The following is a 19,570-nucleotide window of genomic DNA, read 5'->3' on the forward strand; positions in this document are numbered from 1 at the left end:
TGCTGTTTCATTAACAATAATCTACATCATACAAGCGCTACCTTCCTGGGATAATGGCCCTTTGAGGATAAATACAAAGACAACAATAAATGTGGAAATGATCCAACTGCTAAGACCCTTGACCTGCCCTTAGCTTTGCTGGCTGACCTGGATCCTTCCCTTGCTGCCCCTCTCACTATTCCTTGAACCCTGCACGCTTCGATGTAAAGTCCTTCCCCCAATCACTAAGATCTCACTATCTCGTTGTCTAGGCTTCCTTTTATCAGTTTGAGTTATTGACCAAATCCACAAGCCTAATCTCCAAAGTTATTGATGGTTGAGTTTATACATCAACATCAGTTGAGATCAGTGATTGAGATTCATCCAATTCACTAATGCAAATAACCTTTGCATTTCATTAGATTAACTCATTTTATCTTATAAAAGTCAATTACTCTAATTATTAAAGTAATTGCAAAGTTAAGAGACAATTAGGTGACTTCCAAGTGTGTAAGAGACAATTACATGACTTCCAAGCGTGTTTCCTTGCTTCCATGTCTCCACGTCCCAAAAACTTGGTGGAATATTGATTTAAACTAGTAAGTGTGTCAATAGTCCAAGGATCTATGTGTTTTTGTGGGTAGATAATGAAGTAGAGTTTAGGAAACCCTATATATTTTCTTTTTGCCCTTATTTTAGGTTTGATTGTGTCTCAATTTCTTCCCCTACTTGGTTGCATATAGGATCCACCATCTCATTGATGACTATTATTAAGTTAAATGACCTTTGATATATCCATTTCAAGTTGAAGCATTTGGATAGATGGAAGCCAAGCTTGAGATGGTGATTGCAATGCATGTTGGAAAACATTTGTTTTTGATTTAGGAGTGGATCCTTATTAGGGAAACCTAATTTCCATTACAGAGGCTATGTAATTTGAAGGCTTAAAGACTAATTCTAAGTTTTGTCTCTTCTCTTTTGAGGAGATTGCCCTTTTTGGATGCAGAAAATGTTGGTTCTCAAAGGTCGCTTCATTTCTCCAATTGCTTGACATGTCTATAAAGCATATCCCCCCTTTCACATACTTTGCAGATGCCCCCAGGCATTTCCTCCCCCCTTAAAGAGAGATGAATAGGGAAATCTATTGAGTGTACATTCAAAGCACTTGGGTCTTCTCTCCTCCCCAATATGAACTTTTTGTCATGAGAATTTAATGCGGGTATAGGATGGTCTCATTGATCATGTGGATTACATTCCATGCCATTGGGTGCATGGTCTTAGGATTCCCCTCATTTAGTTACGAGTTTGCTTCCACCGCTTATGGATCAAGACAAACCATTACACCCTACAATCTAATAGGATTTGCTAGATTTGCCATCTTAAGGAGATTGAATATGGGGGCATCTTGTTTTCAAATGTCCCATATACTATGAGATTTGGGGGAAGTTCCACTACATTTTCCTAGGTTGGGGGGTTAACTTATACAATTGTGGGGTGATGATGATCCATAGACATGAGACTTTGGGCAGTCTCTCTAGACCTAATGCTGCCAAGATCTTCAATTATTTATTTTAGAAGTAGCTATCATGAGATATTGGAAGAAGCTATGATGGTTGCTAGAGGCGTTGAGTGCCAGTGACTCCTCATTTTGTGAGCTTGTTAGTTGAAGGTCATATAGATTACAAACTTCTCCCACATTGTTGACAATTATCACACCTCTAGGAGATCTTAGAGTCAGACTCGCTTTGTACAAAAAATTGCCCACTAGGTCCTGTCATGCAGTCATATCAAAAGGTTCTTCCCATCGGCATTAGGATAGGCAGTTCTTTTTGCTATTGATGTCCTCCTAGAATTGTATAGTCAAGCCCCCTCAACCTTGGGAACTCTGCAGATGATGTCCTCACGGTTTGCATTGGTTCTTTCACAGTGATGGATGGAGATAGGAATACCTCCTCTCCCTATATTTTTCCCTACATTTAATTCAGCCATATGAAGAGGTTCTTCCCCTTGACCTTTGGACAGGGAACTCTTTTTGTTATTGAGGTCCTCCTGGAGTTGTATAGTTGAGTCCCCTCAGCCTTGAGAACTCTGCAGATGATATCCTTAGAGCTTTCATTTGTTCGTTCACAATTATGGATGAAAATAGGAATTCCTCTTCTCCTTATTTTTCTCCTTGTTTTCATTCCAGTTATGATGTGGATGTTGAGATAGGGCCTTGCTCCCCTTCGAGTTTTTCTCTTATGCTTGATGTAGATCTTCCTATTTTCTCTTTTTATTGTCATTTTGTGTTTCTTCTTTTTTAGATGACATTTTATTTTCTAGGAGTGTTGTGAATACACCCATGGTCATCTATCCATTGATTATACACCCAGTCCCATTGAATCTGTCACAGTTATTTTGTGGTCATTAATAAAATTATGTGATATTTTCTTATATGTGGTCTGCCAATCACTTTACATGACTTCAAGGATTTGATTTGTTGCCTTTGGCTTGGGATGTATGGCTAGACTAATACCTAGATTTATCATAGCGTGTTTATAATAAGTTTCTATCTTCTAACTCCCATAACTAGATTGTCTTTTGGCTTTGACAACTTTCAATGTTGGTATTGTTCATCAAATTTTACCTTCAGAAGATAAAATTGCTTATAAATGTCATTATAAAATTCATTGCAGAAAAAACTATGATGTAACTAATTGCCACAGGTGCCCCCTCGGCACACATTTACTTTAACAAGGAATAAAGAGAGGTCAAAATTATGTTAAAGCATTATGAATGCTTTGACTAGAGTCTGTGTGCCTTTATTATCGTAGAGAGAGGTGTTGTAGTTGAGAGAGTTGATTGATTTCACGAATATTTTTTCTAGAATTATGTTGGAAATACCACATTTAAATTCTCTAAAATATTTCCTCATATTTCTGTATAATAATCTAATAACAAACAAACCTCTATTAATGCTAAATAATAAACATTCTTTCTACTAGTTGGGTGTATAACATTTGCAAAGCTGTTTGTGGAATTTCTTCATATGACCTTAGAATGGGTATGCTACATAATTTTATAATAATGTTAGTTTAACTCATGGTTGGATTGTCTACTCCAAATTCAGTAGAGGTGCAAGTTTGACATACAGTTATTGCACAGATTAATTTAAAATTTTATATATAATATCCAGAAGAATGTGAGAGCATCTTTATAAATAAAGTCAAAGGTCCAAATTCAATTGAAATGAAGTGTAAAAATTTCACTTCATACTGGATTTGGCATAGATATAAGCCCATGACCAGGAACACTATCAACTTTAATGAGTAGGAGAGATGAATTGGGAAAACAAAGTCACATGCTAAGGCATGTGATGAAGGAACAAAAGTTACAACATCATTATTACCAGTTACCTCAGAAATATAAGTGCATTATTGGCTTGAACTAAATTTCAATGACTGGCGTTCATAGTTGTAGTGATATTGATCAGTTCTACATTATAAATAACTACCGAGTTGATGAAACTTGCATTTCTTTCCCAGAGGTTGATGAAACTTGCATTTCTTTCCCAGAGGTGATGGGAACTTTGTGATGCCCTCCACTACTCAAAAGCCTTTTAGTGTACCCTTTTTCCTTGATCCCATACGATCTCACCTAACCTTAACCCCCAAACCATGTTCTCCTGCACCACCTCTCTTTACAATATTCCTCGACAACCTCCCACGTGCATCTTCTCCTCTCCATCCTCTTTCCACCTTTTCTCTAAGTGGGACATTATGAGAGCAGTCAAATCTATTTCTACCAACAAAGTAACTAATGAGGAAGGGCTTTAGGCTGAATTCCTTAAGCATGGCATCCAGCTCCTTGATTCTTATATTGCTGATTTATTTAATCGTGTGGTATGTTCAGGCTTCAACCTTGTCTTGGGCCACAAACATTATTCATCCGATCCACAAACCAGGGTGCAGATATGATCCAAACAACAATCAAATGTTCATGGTGGGCCATACATTCTCCAAGATTTTTGCCCCAATCTTACATTAGTGGCTTTTTGAGGAACTAGAGAGCTAGAGGACAATCAGGTTTCCACCCCAATTACTAGTTCACTAATCACATCTTCACACTTCAAGCCATTATTGAGGAGGCTTGTCATCACTTTTCGAAGTTTTACAATTGTTTCGTAGACTTTTGGAAAACGTTTTAGATGGTTTGGAGGGAGGTCTTATTCCAGAGAGACTACGACATTGGCATATCAGAGATCCTACTAGTAGCCATCATGAGACTGTATGAGTCAACCTTGGGATGTCTTAGTATAGCACATGGCCTTTCTAACTTCATCTAGAGTACCTTTGGGGTAAAACAAGGGTGCCCACTATCACCGACCCTTTTGGGATCTATATTGATGAGCTAGAGTCCTTCCTTTATGAGCATATCTAGAAAGGCGATGGCTATCTTGTACAACCGGTGTTGTTCTTCCTAATCTTATTTGGTGATGACTTGGTCAGGTTTATAGAGAAAGTTTGATGCTCTGGTTAGTTTTTGTGACCTTTGATAGTTGACAATCAACCTAGGTAAAATTAAGGTTTTGATCTTCAATGCGTCAAAGTGCTCTCTTATAGATTTACACTTCCACTACAAGAGGGACAAAGATTGAGATCACTGGAACTTACACTTACCTGGGGGTTACAGTTCATGAGGCTTCGTTTTGGTTTACGACAGGCCCTGTAGCCTCAGCTTAGTAAAGGGTATGGTTCCTTAGCCCTCATCAAGAGACAATGCTTCCAGGGGCAGTTTTAGGACATATTGTCCAAACTCTATCTCATGGAGGTGATTATCAGACTCATAGTTCTCCATGGCTCTGAAATCTGGGGATTGAGCTTGTTGTTAACATATTGGATTAGACTAGAGAGAGTATGAATCTTGCTTCTTACACAAATCTTCAGATGTAAGCATACGATTTCACAACGTATCATTTAGGCATAGTTTGACGTCTACCCTTTCTGCCTCGAGGTCATTGTTCGCTTGGATTCTTTCCTTCATAGAGTCTGATCTCTAGATACTTTATTGCTAGGTGAGAGAGGCATTCCTACCTTGTACTTTGCTCCTCAGAGGCTCTTACCTCAGATCCTTCCCTAGGTCGAGCATGAGGTTGGTGTTGAAGAATGTAACTAGTGTTGGTCTTCATAATTATATTTAAAATGTATTTGTCAAAAGAAAGAAAAAGATAAACTTTATTATTAAAGCATGGGTTTCATGCTTGGGTCAATTGTTTTTAGGTCAAAGTCTCCATTGAAGACTTCTAGGGTTTATGTCAAGTGTCCTTGTCCATGTCATAATGTAAAGAACCCTTCTTGGGATTTATTTGTCAAGAAAGAAATTTATTTTCATGTAAATTAGGCCTTTTAGGCCTCCTCCACCAAGTCGTCCTCAAGGAAGGATAAGTCGGCCTCAAGAGAAGAATTCGATCACCTAGAAGGACTATATATAAGCAACAACTCAATTCATTTAGAGGACATCATTCAAAAAGTTCGAATTGTAGTAGCTGTTAGCAATAAAAGGTTCGAATTCCAAGGAAGAAGAAGGAAAGGGCTAGCTAAGGAGAAGGAGATCATTATCTTGCTAAGGAAGTCGAAATTATCTCTCTGTTGTCTCACACGTGCGAAGGAACTGAAGTTGCAGGAGGGTCGAAATTGCAATCTTGAAGTTGGGCCAAAATTCTGATGCAGTAGGTCGAAAATCTATCTTTGTTGCAATATTGATGCAATATTGAAGTAGTGTTGATGCAGTATTGTTGCAATTGATCTTTGAAGGTTGGAAGAACAGTTTAAGGGCTGACTTGGTGGAGGAGGAAGGTTTGTTGGTCTAGGGTCTTGGTCTATCTCATTTTGAATTACTGAAGGAAGAGTTCTTGACTGGGTTTTCCCCTATATAGGGGTTTTGCCCTAGCTGTGCGCCTACATCTGGTGTCCTTGATCTTCGTGTTTTGGTTTTGGTAATTGCTTGATGAACTAAGATAAAAGAAGAACATAAGAAATATTATAATAATAATTCAAAGAAATCACAAGTAATTATCAACAAGAGAAAATCTTTTTGCCTTTCCGGTTTTCTAACAATTGGTGCTTAGACTCTAGATGCATCATGACTTCTTTAGATGATAACTATTCCCCATAACACCTTCCCCCGTTCGAATTCTCCCTTGATGCACCACACCATCTTTTGCTGACTAGACAAGTACTAAATTAGGTTATCAAAGAAGATATCTACAAATTGTACATTTAGATCACTTGGATCTCACTCGTGACAAGCTTGGGCTTGAATATGTCTCTCTACCTAAAGCACTGTTTTGAGCTGTGCGATGGCATGATTGTTCGCCCCCCATACACAAGCAAACATGGATCTAGGCGCTCAAGATCCCTTTGGGACAACTTCCGGTTGGCTCCCATCGACTTTGGACAAAGACTATGAGATTATACCATGATTTGATAGTATCTGCCAAGTGTGCCACTTTTAGGAGCTAGACATAGAAATGCACCTAAATTTTTGGTGTCCCTTATACTATGAGATTAGATGACGTTAATGTTGCCTCTATGGGGACTCGAGAGGATCTCTGTCTACTTTCTTCTAGTACCAGGATCAAAGATGCTTAGTCCTCTTCACCAGGGAGATTTTCAGCCACAAATCTCAACTCTTGCATGCCATGCCTCGCCCTAGGATGACCAGACCGATTACCTCATACTTCTTTGTTGATCCATCAAGTTAGAGCAACAAATGACAGACAGTTTTAGAACACATTAGACAATAGGATACTGAGACCCCGAGTTTCTCCTTAGCTTGCCCTTGTGGAAGACTGTCCAATATTACTGAGATCGGTTTGTCAGAACGTGCATCAAGCCACACGTTCTTGAAGCATTAGAGAGATTAGCTCTCAGTGGATCCATAATAGAGCACACCCCACCCATCGGACTCCCTCCTAGATCTAGAGGAGCAACCAAAGATCTATTCAAAGTTTCTTTCTTTCAAGTTTCAACATTAGATGTTAGGAGTAGGAGGCCACACTCCTCGATGGTTCCTGAAGACTTTGATAGCGAGCTAATGCCCTGTTTGCCTCCATCGCCTCTTGCCATCAGGCTCAGGAGACCTTGACATCATTGGACCTACTGTCTGATCTCTCTCTCTCTATTGAAAGGTTCTTGTGTTGGGTTGTCCACCTTTCCAGTCTTGGACAAACTCACTCAGTGTTTTATATCACCATACCTTCATCATGATTTTATACATATGTAAGTTTCTTTCTTTTTATTATTTTTTGGCATTTTCTAGGAGTCGCATTGGCACTCCCACATTGTACTGTCACTGGTTGTAGTCTTCACTGTTCAATACCATTGACCTATTTCTGCGGTCATTTGTTGGACGTTAATAAAATAATCTTATCTTATCTTATCTTATAGAATTATTTTTCTTTCCTTCAATTTTTTTCTTCTGATAAAATATTTGCAAGATATTTTTATATTTTAGTTTATAATTGCTTGTCATGGCTCTGCTGATAATGGTTAGTTTTATCTTTTCATAACTGGCAAGAAGATTAATCTGTTAGTTTTTTATCAGCAGAAAGGGATTTTCTTATTTTATGCTGATATGTTTTGTGTTGCCATGCAGGCAGATTAAGGCTTTTAACAAGAAGATAAAGAAAGCTTTGGCAAAGAAGAACAAAAATTTGGCCTCTCGTTTGGAGAATAATAGGCCTTCATATACTCTTGACCATATTGTGAGGCAGAGGTATAGCAGTATTTTCCATTAGTACCATATTTTCAAAGGATTCAACTTATTAATAATTTTGAAGAAGTTGCACTTTCCTAATCAGTATTCTAACCTGTGCAGATATCCGACCTTTATTGATGCTCTTCGTGACCTGGATGATGCTCTCACAATGATGCATCTTTTTGCAGCTTTGCCCGCAGACAAGACACATGACATTCCTGCTGAGCGTGTCCACAGCTGTCGAAGGTTTGTAACTGCTCTCTTAACAGTACATCTTAATAATTTTGAGGAACACATTATTGTGTACTTAATGAAAGTATTCACATTTAGTGTATGCAATATGAAATGATTTGAATGTCCAAACTTTAATCACAATTTAGTATGACTTGTTTTGAAACTACGGAAGCATCACTTCAAAATACAAAGTCAATATTCTCACTGCAAAATTGGAAGGAGTGCCTCATCAAAGAATAAGTTATGGCGTTCAACAATAGCTATGTTTTGCATGTCTGATCCCAAACCTTTAGGAGCAGGAATGCTCCCTAGTGCATCTCTTCCTGGGCTTGTCGATCTGCTTTCTAGCAGGCCTTTAATGCTTCATGAATTCAGGTTGGTACATTGTTCAGGGGAGGGGATTCTTCCTTACCCAGGTTGTCAGAGTTCTCATAAATGGGGAATAGGGTTCCACAATCTATCCTACCCCAATGCTCGTAGACTAACATATTATCTTGTAGAGAGAGGAAAGTAGAGGTTGCATAAAACAGATCTAGTGCTCTAGGATGGTTAGAATGCAACATTTTGAGTGTAGCTTGCTATTCATATAGATGCTCCTTTAGTGCTTGTAATGGATGGGAGGGTGCCTACCACAGCCATCCATGATGCTTTTGTTTGTCGATCATCCCAAACCCATGCGAGGGGAGATCTTCATATTAGAGGGACTTAATAAGCAGAGCTCAACACAACACCTTGACTTACCAAAGTTACATTATTCTCACAATTATATAAAAGGGACTTGTGCCATTTTTCCAACTCTTATCAAACCATTTGGGAATGCCCTAACTGCTAATTGAGTTCATAATAAATTAACCTCATTTACTTTATTTACTAAGTTAGATTTTCTATTTATCTGGGCCTAATACTCATACTTAATTTACACAGACATAAACAAATAAGTCAACATTGATCATTATATTTTATTAACCGCCACCCCCCCCCCCCCCCACAAATGATCAATTCTTTAAATTTCACATCAATTTTGTCACAAAATTTTACACGTAGCTCCCTTGACAAAGACTTGTTAAATACGAGAGCTAGCTTGTCTTGAGAAGGACAATTCAAAAATTAAATCTCCCAGTTATAAACTTTCTCATAAATGAAGTGGTTGGGAATCTCTAAATGCTTTATCTTCAAGTGGTAAACTAGATTTTCACCAGCTTAAATACTCCATGATTGTATCAGGTTGCTCCACTCTGCTAGAGCCTAGTATCCTTAAGTATTCTCTTAAGCCATATTTCTTCACATCTAGCTCTTAGGGTATGTCCCCTTCCATTAGTGTTGGGTGGGACGGCCGTCATGCTGACTCCTGTGCATCCCATCTCTTCCCAGTCCATATGGGGAATCCTCTTTCTCTCTCTTCCTCATCAACAAGATCTCCATTGGTTAGCTTTTTTATTGTATCACTGCACTCACTATCTGGTCCTCTTGCTAGACTATTAGTTCATAGCTTTTTGCTAGTACTTAGTTCTCTTTCATTTTGCTTTCATTGCTGATCTAGGAGTTTCTTTCACATTCTTACATTGTATTTACATGGGTTGTACGTTTTAGTCCCATTGGCCTACTTTTGTGGTCATTTAATGGACATTAGTTAAATTAGCTTATCATATCTTATGATATCTAATCTACCTCTAAGAGATAACGCAACTGCAGTTCACTTTTTGTTAGTTTGCAAAATTGCACCTGAACCCAAATCAAACACATACCTTGAAGTAAGATTTCTGTCCCTTGTGATCTCGACTAATCTGAAACTGTAAACGTTGTCAAAATGAATGTAACTTTCATGACAAACTCCCTGACAAAATCCAATGTTCATTGTACATACCTTGTTATAATCTTTGTAACCTTCCAGTGCACAAGTCTTGATAAAGTCATGATTCAAGAAACAAGAATTATTGCAAAGTTCATATCGATCCTTTCATAAATAAGATAAATCAAACTTCCTACCATCTATATAAGGTTTCATCTGCCTTCCTGCGGTCCTTATCTATCAACACTGCATCAGTTGCTGGTGTTGATGGTTTGCAATCTGTCATCCTGAATTTCTGAAGCAACTCCCTAGTGTACTTTGCTTGAGGACAAAGATGCTTTCCTCCTCCTGCAATCCAAGACAGAAACAAAGAGGTAAACATCTCAAAAGCGTCTTCATATCCTATTTTGCTTCATTAATCACACCTACACCAGTCTTTGTGATTATGCATTGATCTACATAAACGACAATGATAACAGTGCTTTTGACGTCTGGTTGTAGCAATTAAAGATGCACTTCTTACATTTGTCATCCAACTTGTTCCTTTATTCCTCAGGAACATGCACAAAGGGCTTTGCATTGAAAAATTCTAAAATGTTAAATATCAACTTGCATTGAAAAATTCTAGAATGCTGAATATCAAGTTTCTTATCCGACCAGACCTTCAGAAGTCTTCGCTTTGATTGCTTTGGTCGATGATCTGTTTTAACACATACACCACTTTGTTCAAAAGTTTTGATTATCCTCTCCCTTCACCATTCACCTAGCCATTAACTATCATGCAATTTTTTTGTCTATGCTACTTCATTCTGCAGCAGGGAGTAGGTTGTAGTATGCTGCCTCTTGCTGCCATGGATGCACCTTGCAAATCTATAAAAATTCGTGAAAGTAAATACTAAAGACCACCACCATTTATCCCAAGGATTTTCAACTGCCGACAACTTTGGACTTATGCTTCTCCCTTAATGTCTTTAGAGAAAGCTTTTGACTCAAAATTTTCTTTGAAGAGCTATCTAAGAAAATAAAAATAAACACCTCCCATTGCCTATGTTTGTATCGGTCCACATAGGTTGCTATGAATTAGATCCAGCAGTCCTACTGCTCTCAAAGTTTTTCCAATCTCTAACTTTTCCTTGTACCGCTTCCTGCATTGTGTGCTTCATAGCTTGCATTGCCCTACCTCACTTGTTGTAGCTCAGAAACCATTGACATTCTATGCAAAAGTTGAAGGCATAAAAAACTCAAATGTGCTTACCTTTCATGGCATAGTGTCTAACTCCATCTTCTAGTCCTCTCTCATTAGTGCTTCCTGTCTGAATGGTGCTGCATCTAAATTGTATAACCCATTCGTTTCCACTGCTTTTGCAACAACTTTGTTCATTCTGGAGTTGTCTTGAATTTCACATTCTCCACCACCGAAAACAACTTTGAAGTTCTGCTTAGTAATTTCTCGTTCATAAAGCTTATTCTTTCTGAAAGCAAGTACATTTTTAAATATTCCTGATGCTCCTTACCTGACCATCCAACGTCTTTATTTTGTCGTTGCCTTTGCCTTTAACTTCATAGGTGACTTGATTCACTAAGGACAATTTGTATTCTTTACATGGCTCTGCATCCATATCAACCATCTACCATCTGCATCCCATCATGTGTTTTGGGGGACTAGAATCCAAACACCAGAATGTAATGTCCCAAACTAGATTTTGCAATAATCTTAATTACCATCGAGCCATTTTTAACCAGCACTTTGCAGAAATGACATTGCCAATGATTTTCTGCTAATTATTAATATAAGGACATTTTGTCAAACACATTGCATACAATTTAACATGAAACCCTCACAAACAACAAACTCAGCCTTATTATATTAAATGTGAATTTAAATATACATGAGAAACTGTTAAGACACCTGCAAGATGGTACAAATGGCTGGATGGCTCTTCTGCATACGTGTTAAGATTAAATCCACAAATTGACCCAGTGAGGAATCTGAGTGATTCCTCCAAGACTAGTTAGGGTGGGGTCTTTCACCACCGAAGACTAGTTATTTTGATCAATTAGGTGGGTAATTGCTCCACCGAAGAAGATCATGCTCAGGGTTATAAACCCTCAAGCAAGCTCCAAGAGCCAAAGTAAACAATCCATCAGATATCCAGACATGCCTAAAGAATGATCTTGAGCTCCCTTTTATAATCTTTGGCCATCCCAATACCATGGGTAAGTATTCCATGGATACCAATACCATGGGTAAGTATTCCATGGGTACCAATACCATGGGCAAGTAATCCATGGGTGCCAATACCATGGGCAAGTAAATACATAATAATGTGACTTTATAAAGTTAACCCTGTTCTCCTGGCCACATTTTAATCCCATTAAATCGATCGTTTCTCCTGCAGTGATCACTCAGAAAAGGGACATGACACAGAGTCCTGCATACTTGGCTTACTTGTTTGTGCAATAAGAAGCAAGTAATCTTTCCCGTTTACCTTCTCGCCATTGCTACACTCACTGGAAAAGACAGATTTCTGATTATTGGAATTCCAGTTTTAGTAATTCTTGCTTCTTGGATTCTCCAACGGTCACTTGCTATATGTCCTACTTTACCACACACAAGTGACAAAACATCTTATATATTCCCAACCTGAAGAATCTGTGTGGGCATCAGAATTACCTCTTCTTTGATCTTTGCCATTCTTCTTTCTGAACTGTTTGTTTGCTTTCCTTTGCCTCTGGCTATAAAGGATCTCATCGATGTGCATTTGTCCTCACATCGTTCCATCTCCTCTTGCAATCGTAGTCCTATTAACTTTCTTAAGTTGTATTGTAGCACTGTACCTGTCATATTGAAAGAGGTTTTAAATGGTGTAGAGGACTGTGGCAAATTGGTAATGACTGCTAGGTCAACATGTTCAGTAATTTGTCCTTTACATATGTTTTAGCAACATCCAACTCATCACTTGAAGATCTGATACTAAAAATGAAATCTTCAACATTACAATCTTGCTCCTTGGTAGCATGCATCTTTTTCAGGTACAAGATCTTATATGAATCTGCTGTTTCAAATATTTTCCTTAATTTTTCCCATGCTACATCTGTCACGTTTATATTCTTAAGATGCTTGTTTGCATTTTTGTTTGCTGGCAATGTTAAAATCAATAGTGTTGAACTATTTCTGTTTTCAAATGTAGCTATTCCATTTTGATCTATAAACTTAGCTTCCATTCCTTTCCTATCCCCTAGATATTTTTAAATGACAATATATTCTTTACTAGTGCCCTCCATGATGCATAATATTTGCCATTCAATTATCGAGCCTTTGATAAATCATATTGCCCTCTTGGATTTTTAATTTTAGATTTAGAGCTGAGTTTTGGGTGTACTGTTGAGATTACGCAGTTAATCTTTGGTTGAAGCCATGTGCTGACCTTCTATTTGGATGTAATGGGGGCTTTATTAAGCCTACCTATGGGTACTTACCCATTACTGGATTTTTTAAATATTATTTGGCTATTTTGGTTAACTCTGTTCTTGCCAACCTCTTGGGGCTAGCACCCTAAACCTAATATATATATATATATATAATCATTTGTAATTCATTCATTCAAGCTATTGATTTATAAAGGCCTAAGGCAATCTTCCTTTAGTGCACTTCCCTTGCTTATGTGCTTGGGTATTAGTACATTCTCTCTCCTGTTCATCTTTAAAGTTCTTTTACATTTTTCCATTATATTTTCACTTTACTGGATTAGGGTTTGTTGGAGATTTCTTTATACATCCTGTTACCTCTAAGACCTGCACTTCAAAATTTCACAAAGTTTACCATGTAGGAAGACTTGCCAATGTTACCACAAAAATACTTCCTCTCACTTTAGGCTTGTTTTCTTCTAGCACAAGTGGGGAAACTTCAGAAAATATTGTTTTTATGTTTTCATTAGAATAAGATAGATGGGGGACTTTTTCAAGACTAGTGCCTATCCAATTGGATTATGGACTCAATGCCAATAAACAAATGGGTCTGAATAAGAAGAAGAGGCACAATTAGGCTATCAATAATATGCTTTATCTAACCATACAGTTCTTTCCAAAACGCAGAAATTAATAGGAGAGCCTTTCCAAGGATGAGGTGCATTTACAAAGCAACCAAATATATTTTTCAACCATGAACAATGGAAAGGGACATTGACATTGACATTGACATTGATTCTTGCATTAGAATAGTAGAAGGTGACAAAACTAACTAGTAGAAGGTGATAATACCAACTACTCTTTTTACGACCAACTTCTCTGAGAGGTTGGGCAACTCTCTACGATTGATGGTTAGGAAATTTGTTTGGAACCCTCGACTGGGGCATTTGGTCTAACAACCCCAATCAAGGATAGTTGTTCCCCATGTTAATTTTTCTTAGGGCTATATTGTTCTTTGCTTTAGATAATTGAATTTCATCATATACGTATTGAATTCACCCCACAACATCATAACATCATTACATCATATGCAATTATATAGAAAGAACAATATCATCATTAATGCAGTGGAACATAAAGGAACAATAGAAGAAAAACATTCACAAATAGAGACACTAGGATTGGTCAGAAACCAGGGCAAAACCCCTCAAGGGGGAAAACCCTTTCAAATTATTCTTCTTATTAGATTGTCATAAAATGTTCAACCAAGAGAGAGTACAATGATCTAGATCTTCAGCCACAAAACCATCCAACAAAATCAACCAAACAATATCCAAGACATGAACCTAGCAACATACTAATCAATATCATGATTCAGAAGCTTGCGGTCAATAGTCATCATCTGCGGTCAATTGTCACTTGAAACTCTAGGTCTCAGCCGCAGGGAGCAAGTGCTCCTGTGTGCGGTTGAAGCGTTTTGAGTCTTGATCGCATGGAGAGGATTTTGTGCATGCGGCTATGACTGAAAATTTCACGTGACAACCCTGTAGCTGCAAATCCAAAAACCGTAACTCGTACGTGCGAGCTTCAAACCCTACAATCTCAGACTTGTACAAACCAATTACTTGCGAACCAACTTCATGCCTGTGCTAGCCAAAACCAAAGAAGAGAAAAGAAGAATGCTTAATGATTGTCTCCAAATGAGGGTCACCCGGTCACTTGAATTGTATTTATAGGCTTCTAAGGGTGTCCAAGTTCATTTTAGGGCCGACATGTCCTTTTGTGCACATGTGGGATTCACTTCAAAAATACACTTTCCCTTGTCCAAATCAAGTCCTTCAAAGGTCAAAATTGGCCTCTTGGAAAGAGTAATCTAGTCCCATGATTGAAATTTGTCATTGATCCGCCAAATTAACACTCGCTCTCTGCTAGGGAGAAATTCCAACTGCATAATGTAATCATTGCATGTATCCCGTCGTCATATGATGTCCCATTACAAATATCTCGTCAACAAATGTCGTATTTGCTCATCTCTGCGCATCTTTGCGCATCCCTGCTCATATTTGCTCATCTTTGCTCATATGCTTAACACTCTTGAATCTAAAAGCAAAAGAATTTGACATCATAGGGGAGCTCACGCTGCTACCCTTTTTTTCATTGGGGAGGCTATGCTACCACTCATAATCATTTGCTAGTGGGGAGCCCAATGCTACACTCGAGAAACGCTGCCAGCGGGGAGCCCAATGCTACAGCCTGGGAAACTTGTCGTTGGGTAGCCAATGCTACCACCCGGAATCCAATGATAATGAGGAAGGTCCTATGGGACACTCTCACCTCATGTCTACGACAATGGGGAAGGTCCTATAGGACACACTCGCATCCCAAGTCATCTTACATAGGGGAGCATCTAACTATCACCCTATATCAAGCAATAGGCGAGATACCACTTACGAAGCAAGGATCACAACCATCCCATTGTGTAGTCAATGGGCGAAATACCACTTGCTATACAAGGTAAGGATCACAACCATCCTATTTCCTGTTGATCTTCCTAGCAATGACCCTAAAGAGTCATGTGGTAGAACACCTACATCTCTAGCTTGAGCGGGATGCCACTTACTGTAATTAGTAAGGATCACGCCTAGCTTGAACAACCAACACCTATTGGCTAGATGGGTGGGAAAGACAAATGCCAACTGGGGTATATTCTGCCAAATCCAGAGGTCCCTCAACCCCAGGAGCTCTATGAATCAATTGTTCACCTTGGGAGCTCAGACAGGGGGGAAGAGCTAGCTCAGTGTCCTCGATAAGCCCAGACCCTTGCTTAGGAGGGTCATATCCATCAATCCATGTTGCTCTCTATAGATTAGAAACATATCAACGTGCTCATATCCGGTACTAGCTCAAACAATTCACTAAAGAGTTCAATCATACTGCTTTATGTAGTTCTTTTGAGCAACAATCTTCTGTTTTCCTGTTCATATGGAACATCAAATCAAATATTATGTTAGAGCAAATATATGTCATAAAAGGATACCTTATTCATCTTCCCTCTCACGGAGGCAACAACCACAAGCCTAAGCTTGTCTCATATAGCAACATTGTCTCAATCTATGGAGATATTTCTATCCCGGCGATATACGAGATTCTTTTCCAATCGGACCTTAGTCTTGTTGTCGCAATATATCACTGTCATATCCAGAGATTGCTCAAACAACTCTCCAAAGAGCTTTCTTAACCAAACTGTCTCGCAAATAGCCATGCTAGCAATAATGTACTCAACCTCCAACCCTCCCGGATGATGTGCTTCTTTTGTCCAAGTCAAACCCAGTCAAATCTCTTCCAGTAGCACAACTTCGACCCCCAACTTCAAAATTTCGGGCTCTACTGTAGGTTTGAAATTTTCGGCCCTCTCAGCAGTGGCTGCTGCCACACGTGTGAGCTTATTATGGCATCCCAAGAATTCTTTAGAACTTCACTTGGATTTCTCCTTCTTTTGGTGCTTGAGGATGGCATAATCTGACCTTCGCTAACCTTCTTTCTATTCCTTCTTCAAGATCGAACATGCAGAAGAAAAACCCTAGACCAACAACAAAAATCCTATCCTTCCTTTGCACGTGTGAGAGAGAAATAACCTAGAAACAAGTCTTCTTCATTCTCTTCCTTCTTCCCTGCCTTCTTCATCTTCCTCCTTTGCTTGAATGAGTGAGTGATGAATGTCTTCGAAGGAGGTCAAGTTCCCTCCTTTATATAGGTTTCTTAAGGTGATTGTGGTTCCTCAAATTACGCTGACTTCCTAGCTGTCAGGCCGACTTGGTTTTGAAGGGTATTTTGACACTTTTTAATGAGAAAAATAATTTTCTTTACAAGTTACAATGTGCCCGATGGGGTCTTCAACTTATGACAATGACTCTTTTGACTTCTTGACCTAGGACAAATCCTAGAAGCACTCAATGGGTGCCTGACCTCTAAAATAAAAGACCTTGAGAATGAAACCCATGCTCCAAAGATAATAATAATAATAATAGGTTTTTCTTTCATTTTACAATATACAAGAATCAAAAGTACATTTCCTATTTATGAAGACCGAACCTGGTTACACATTTTTCGACACTCCCTCTTAACTAGGGAGGTATTCATAAATTATACATGGATATTCTCAATCTGAGGAGATCTCATAAGAAGAGTTGGATTGGACTTTCAAGAATGACTTGGCATGGACTTTCCATTTTAAAAAAAAAAACTGAAGCTGAAGATGCTGAAAGTAAGTGTTCCAATGGATAGATCTCGAAAAAATAGGCGGTTTTAAAAAAAACGGCTCTGAAAAAGGCTTCCGGATGAAGAAGTTATGGCTTTTTGAAAAAAAATTGTTGAAGTTGCCGGCAAAGTGCGCGAATGTGCGGGAATGAAAAAGTCCGCCCCCACAAAATGGAGACTTGAACCCAAGACCTCTACTCTCTTAAAATAGCTTTGAACCAATTGATCTATACAAAAAATTTGAGAGAGAGAGAGAGAGAGGGGGGGGCCTTGGTTTGCGTGCTTGCCTTGAGAAAGCTCTTTTTCCCTACAAAACACAAAACACAAAACCCAACACGAATATGCAAAGAAAAACGAACCTTGCGGCTCGAAGTTAGCTTTAGCCAAAAAACTAGAAATTAAAAAAAAAAAAAAATCTCAAAGTTAGCTTTAGCCGAAAAACTAAATATTTTTCTCAATGTTTCTGATTTTCCGAGATCACACTAAGGTGCAGGGAAAAGAGCATACGCATGAGAAAAATCCTTCCTTTCTGTTTCTGATTTGCCCAGATCGCACAGAGTCGCAGGGCAAAGAGCATACGCAGAAATGAAAGGTATAGATCCGGTAAAAAAAGGCTAAATAAACCGAAACCGAAATAAGCAGAGAGAAAATAACAGTAAACTGCAAAAAAAACACTGTATACCTCCCGATCTAAAAAATGACGCAGTTAGGGCTACCGGAAACCTTTTCGCGTGAAACGAAAGGGGTTCCTCACTGGAACAGATGCTCCGAACGCAACAGAGCAGTCCTCTCGGCCCGAAAGCAGTGAGAAACAGCAGATCTAGGAAACGACAGCCGCATGCAGTTCTACCGGCTTCAGATTTGGATCACCAACGGACGCGGCCCTCAAATAGCTCTGATACCATGTAGGAATTTACAGGGTAAGTTCCTCAGAAAGAACACCAAAAGGACACCGCTCACAACCAGATCTCAAATCAATACACCAGTATTTTTGACGTGGTTAAAACCCTCAAAGTGCAAGGAGGGAAACAATCCACGGCCTGTCCCAACGTGGGTACTACAGGCAATTTATTAATCAAAGATTGAAAATTTACATAAGCTTCTCTCATGCACGGATTACCCGAACAATGACCCTCCATGCGCTTTAAATAGAACTCATGGACCAATCGGGTGTCAAGCCACGGATCAAGTGTCGGTAATACCGAGGTGAGAGTGAACCGTCGGATCACTACATATCGTGACCGTCGGATTGTAAGTTACAAAATGTACAACGGTAAAGAAACACACTTTACCTAACTCTAACCTAATTCTATACTAGACCAAGTTGAACTTAACTATATCCTATGTGTCGGAATATCCTAACAATACAAGACCAACAAGAAAGGAAATATTCGGATGAGTATGAGTTTATTCTAGAAAATTTCCGATGTTTTCCACAATATTGCTGACAATTTAATTTTTGGACCCTTGGAGATAAATTGCTGATAACGATATATGTAACATTGACTAATAAATAAGCAAGCTGAAGCATCCAAAAATAAAGTCTCTATGGCATGAATAGAAGCTAGTCAAAGCCGGGTGTTTGCAACATTAGGATAAAAGGCAACTCAATGTAGTCATGTGCTTGTTCAAAGTCCAACTTGATGAAAGGAGCTTTTAGTCGTAGGCATATAACACATTCAATGTGCTCCCAAATAACTAGTATGCTGTCTAGAATAAATTGTCTGCTTATAAAACTTATCTACTTTTGTACAGAATAAAATATATCAAAGCCACAAGGCCAAAGGTCTAGCCAAATTATTGTAAGAGACATTGAGGATAGTAATTTGTTGCTAGTTGGTAATCAACGTGTTGAAGAATGTAACTGGGTTCGGTCTTCATAAATGTATTTATGTCACAATATAATGTATTTGTAAAAAGAAAGAAAATGAAATTTTATTATTATTATTAAAATTGACTTATTAAAGCATGGGTTTCATGCTCGGGTCAATTATTTTTAGGTTGAAGCCTCCATTGAAGGCTTCTAGGGTTTGTGTCAAGTGTCTTTATCCATGACATAATGTAAATAACCCTTCTTGGGAATTATTTGTCAAGAAATAAATTTATTTTATATTAAAATTAGTCTTCAGGCCTCCTCCACCAGGCCGGCCTCAAAACTGGACAAGT

General features: G+C 38.5%; 1 protein-coding gene across 1 annotated transcript in view; it reads left to right on the forward strand.

Moving 5' to 3' along the window:
• Positions 1-19,570, forward strand: part of LOC149238555 (pescadillo homolog) — a 190,108-nt gene that overhangs the window by 54,768 nt on the left and 115,770 nt on the right. The window contains exons 3-4 of the mRNA XM_089369605.1: positions 7,615-7,734; positions 7,837-7,962. Of these exons, the coding sequence (XP_089225731.1) occupies positions 7,615-7,734; positions 7,837-7,962 (246 nt within the window). The remainder of the gene's footprint in view (positions 1-7,614; positions 7,735-7,836; positions 7,963-19,570) is intronic.

This window comes from Pinus tabuliformis, chromosome 8 (assembly GCF_031772625.1).
Source record: "Pinus tabuliformis cultivar Carrire ecotype Pingquan chromosome 8, CPIR1, whole genome shotgun sequence".
Taxonomy (NCBI): domain Eukaryota; kingdom Viridiplantae; phylum Streptophyta; class Pinopsida; order Pinales; family Pinaceae; genus Pinus; species Pinus tabuliformis.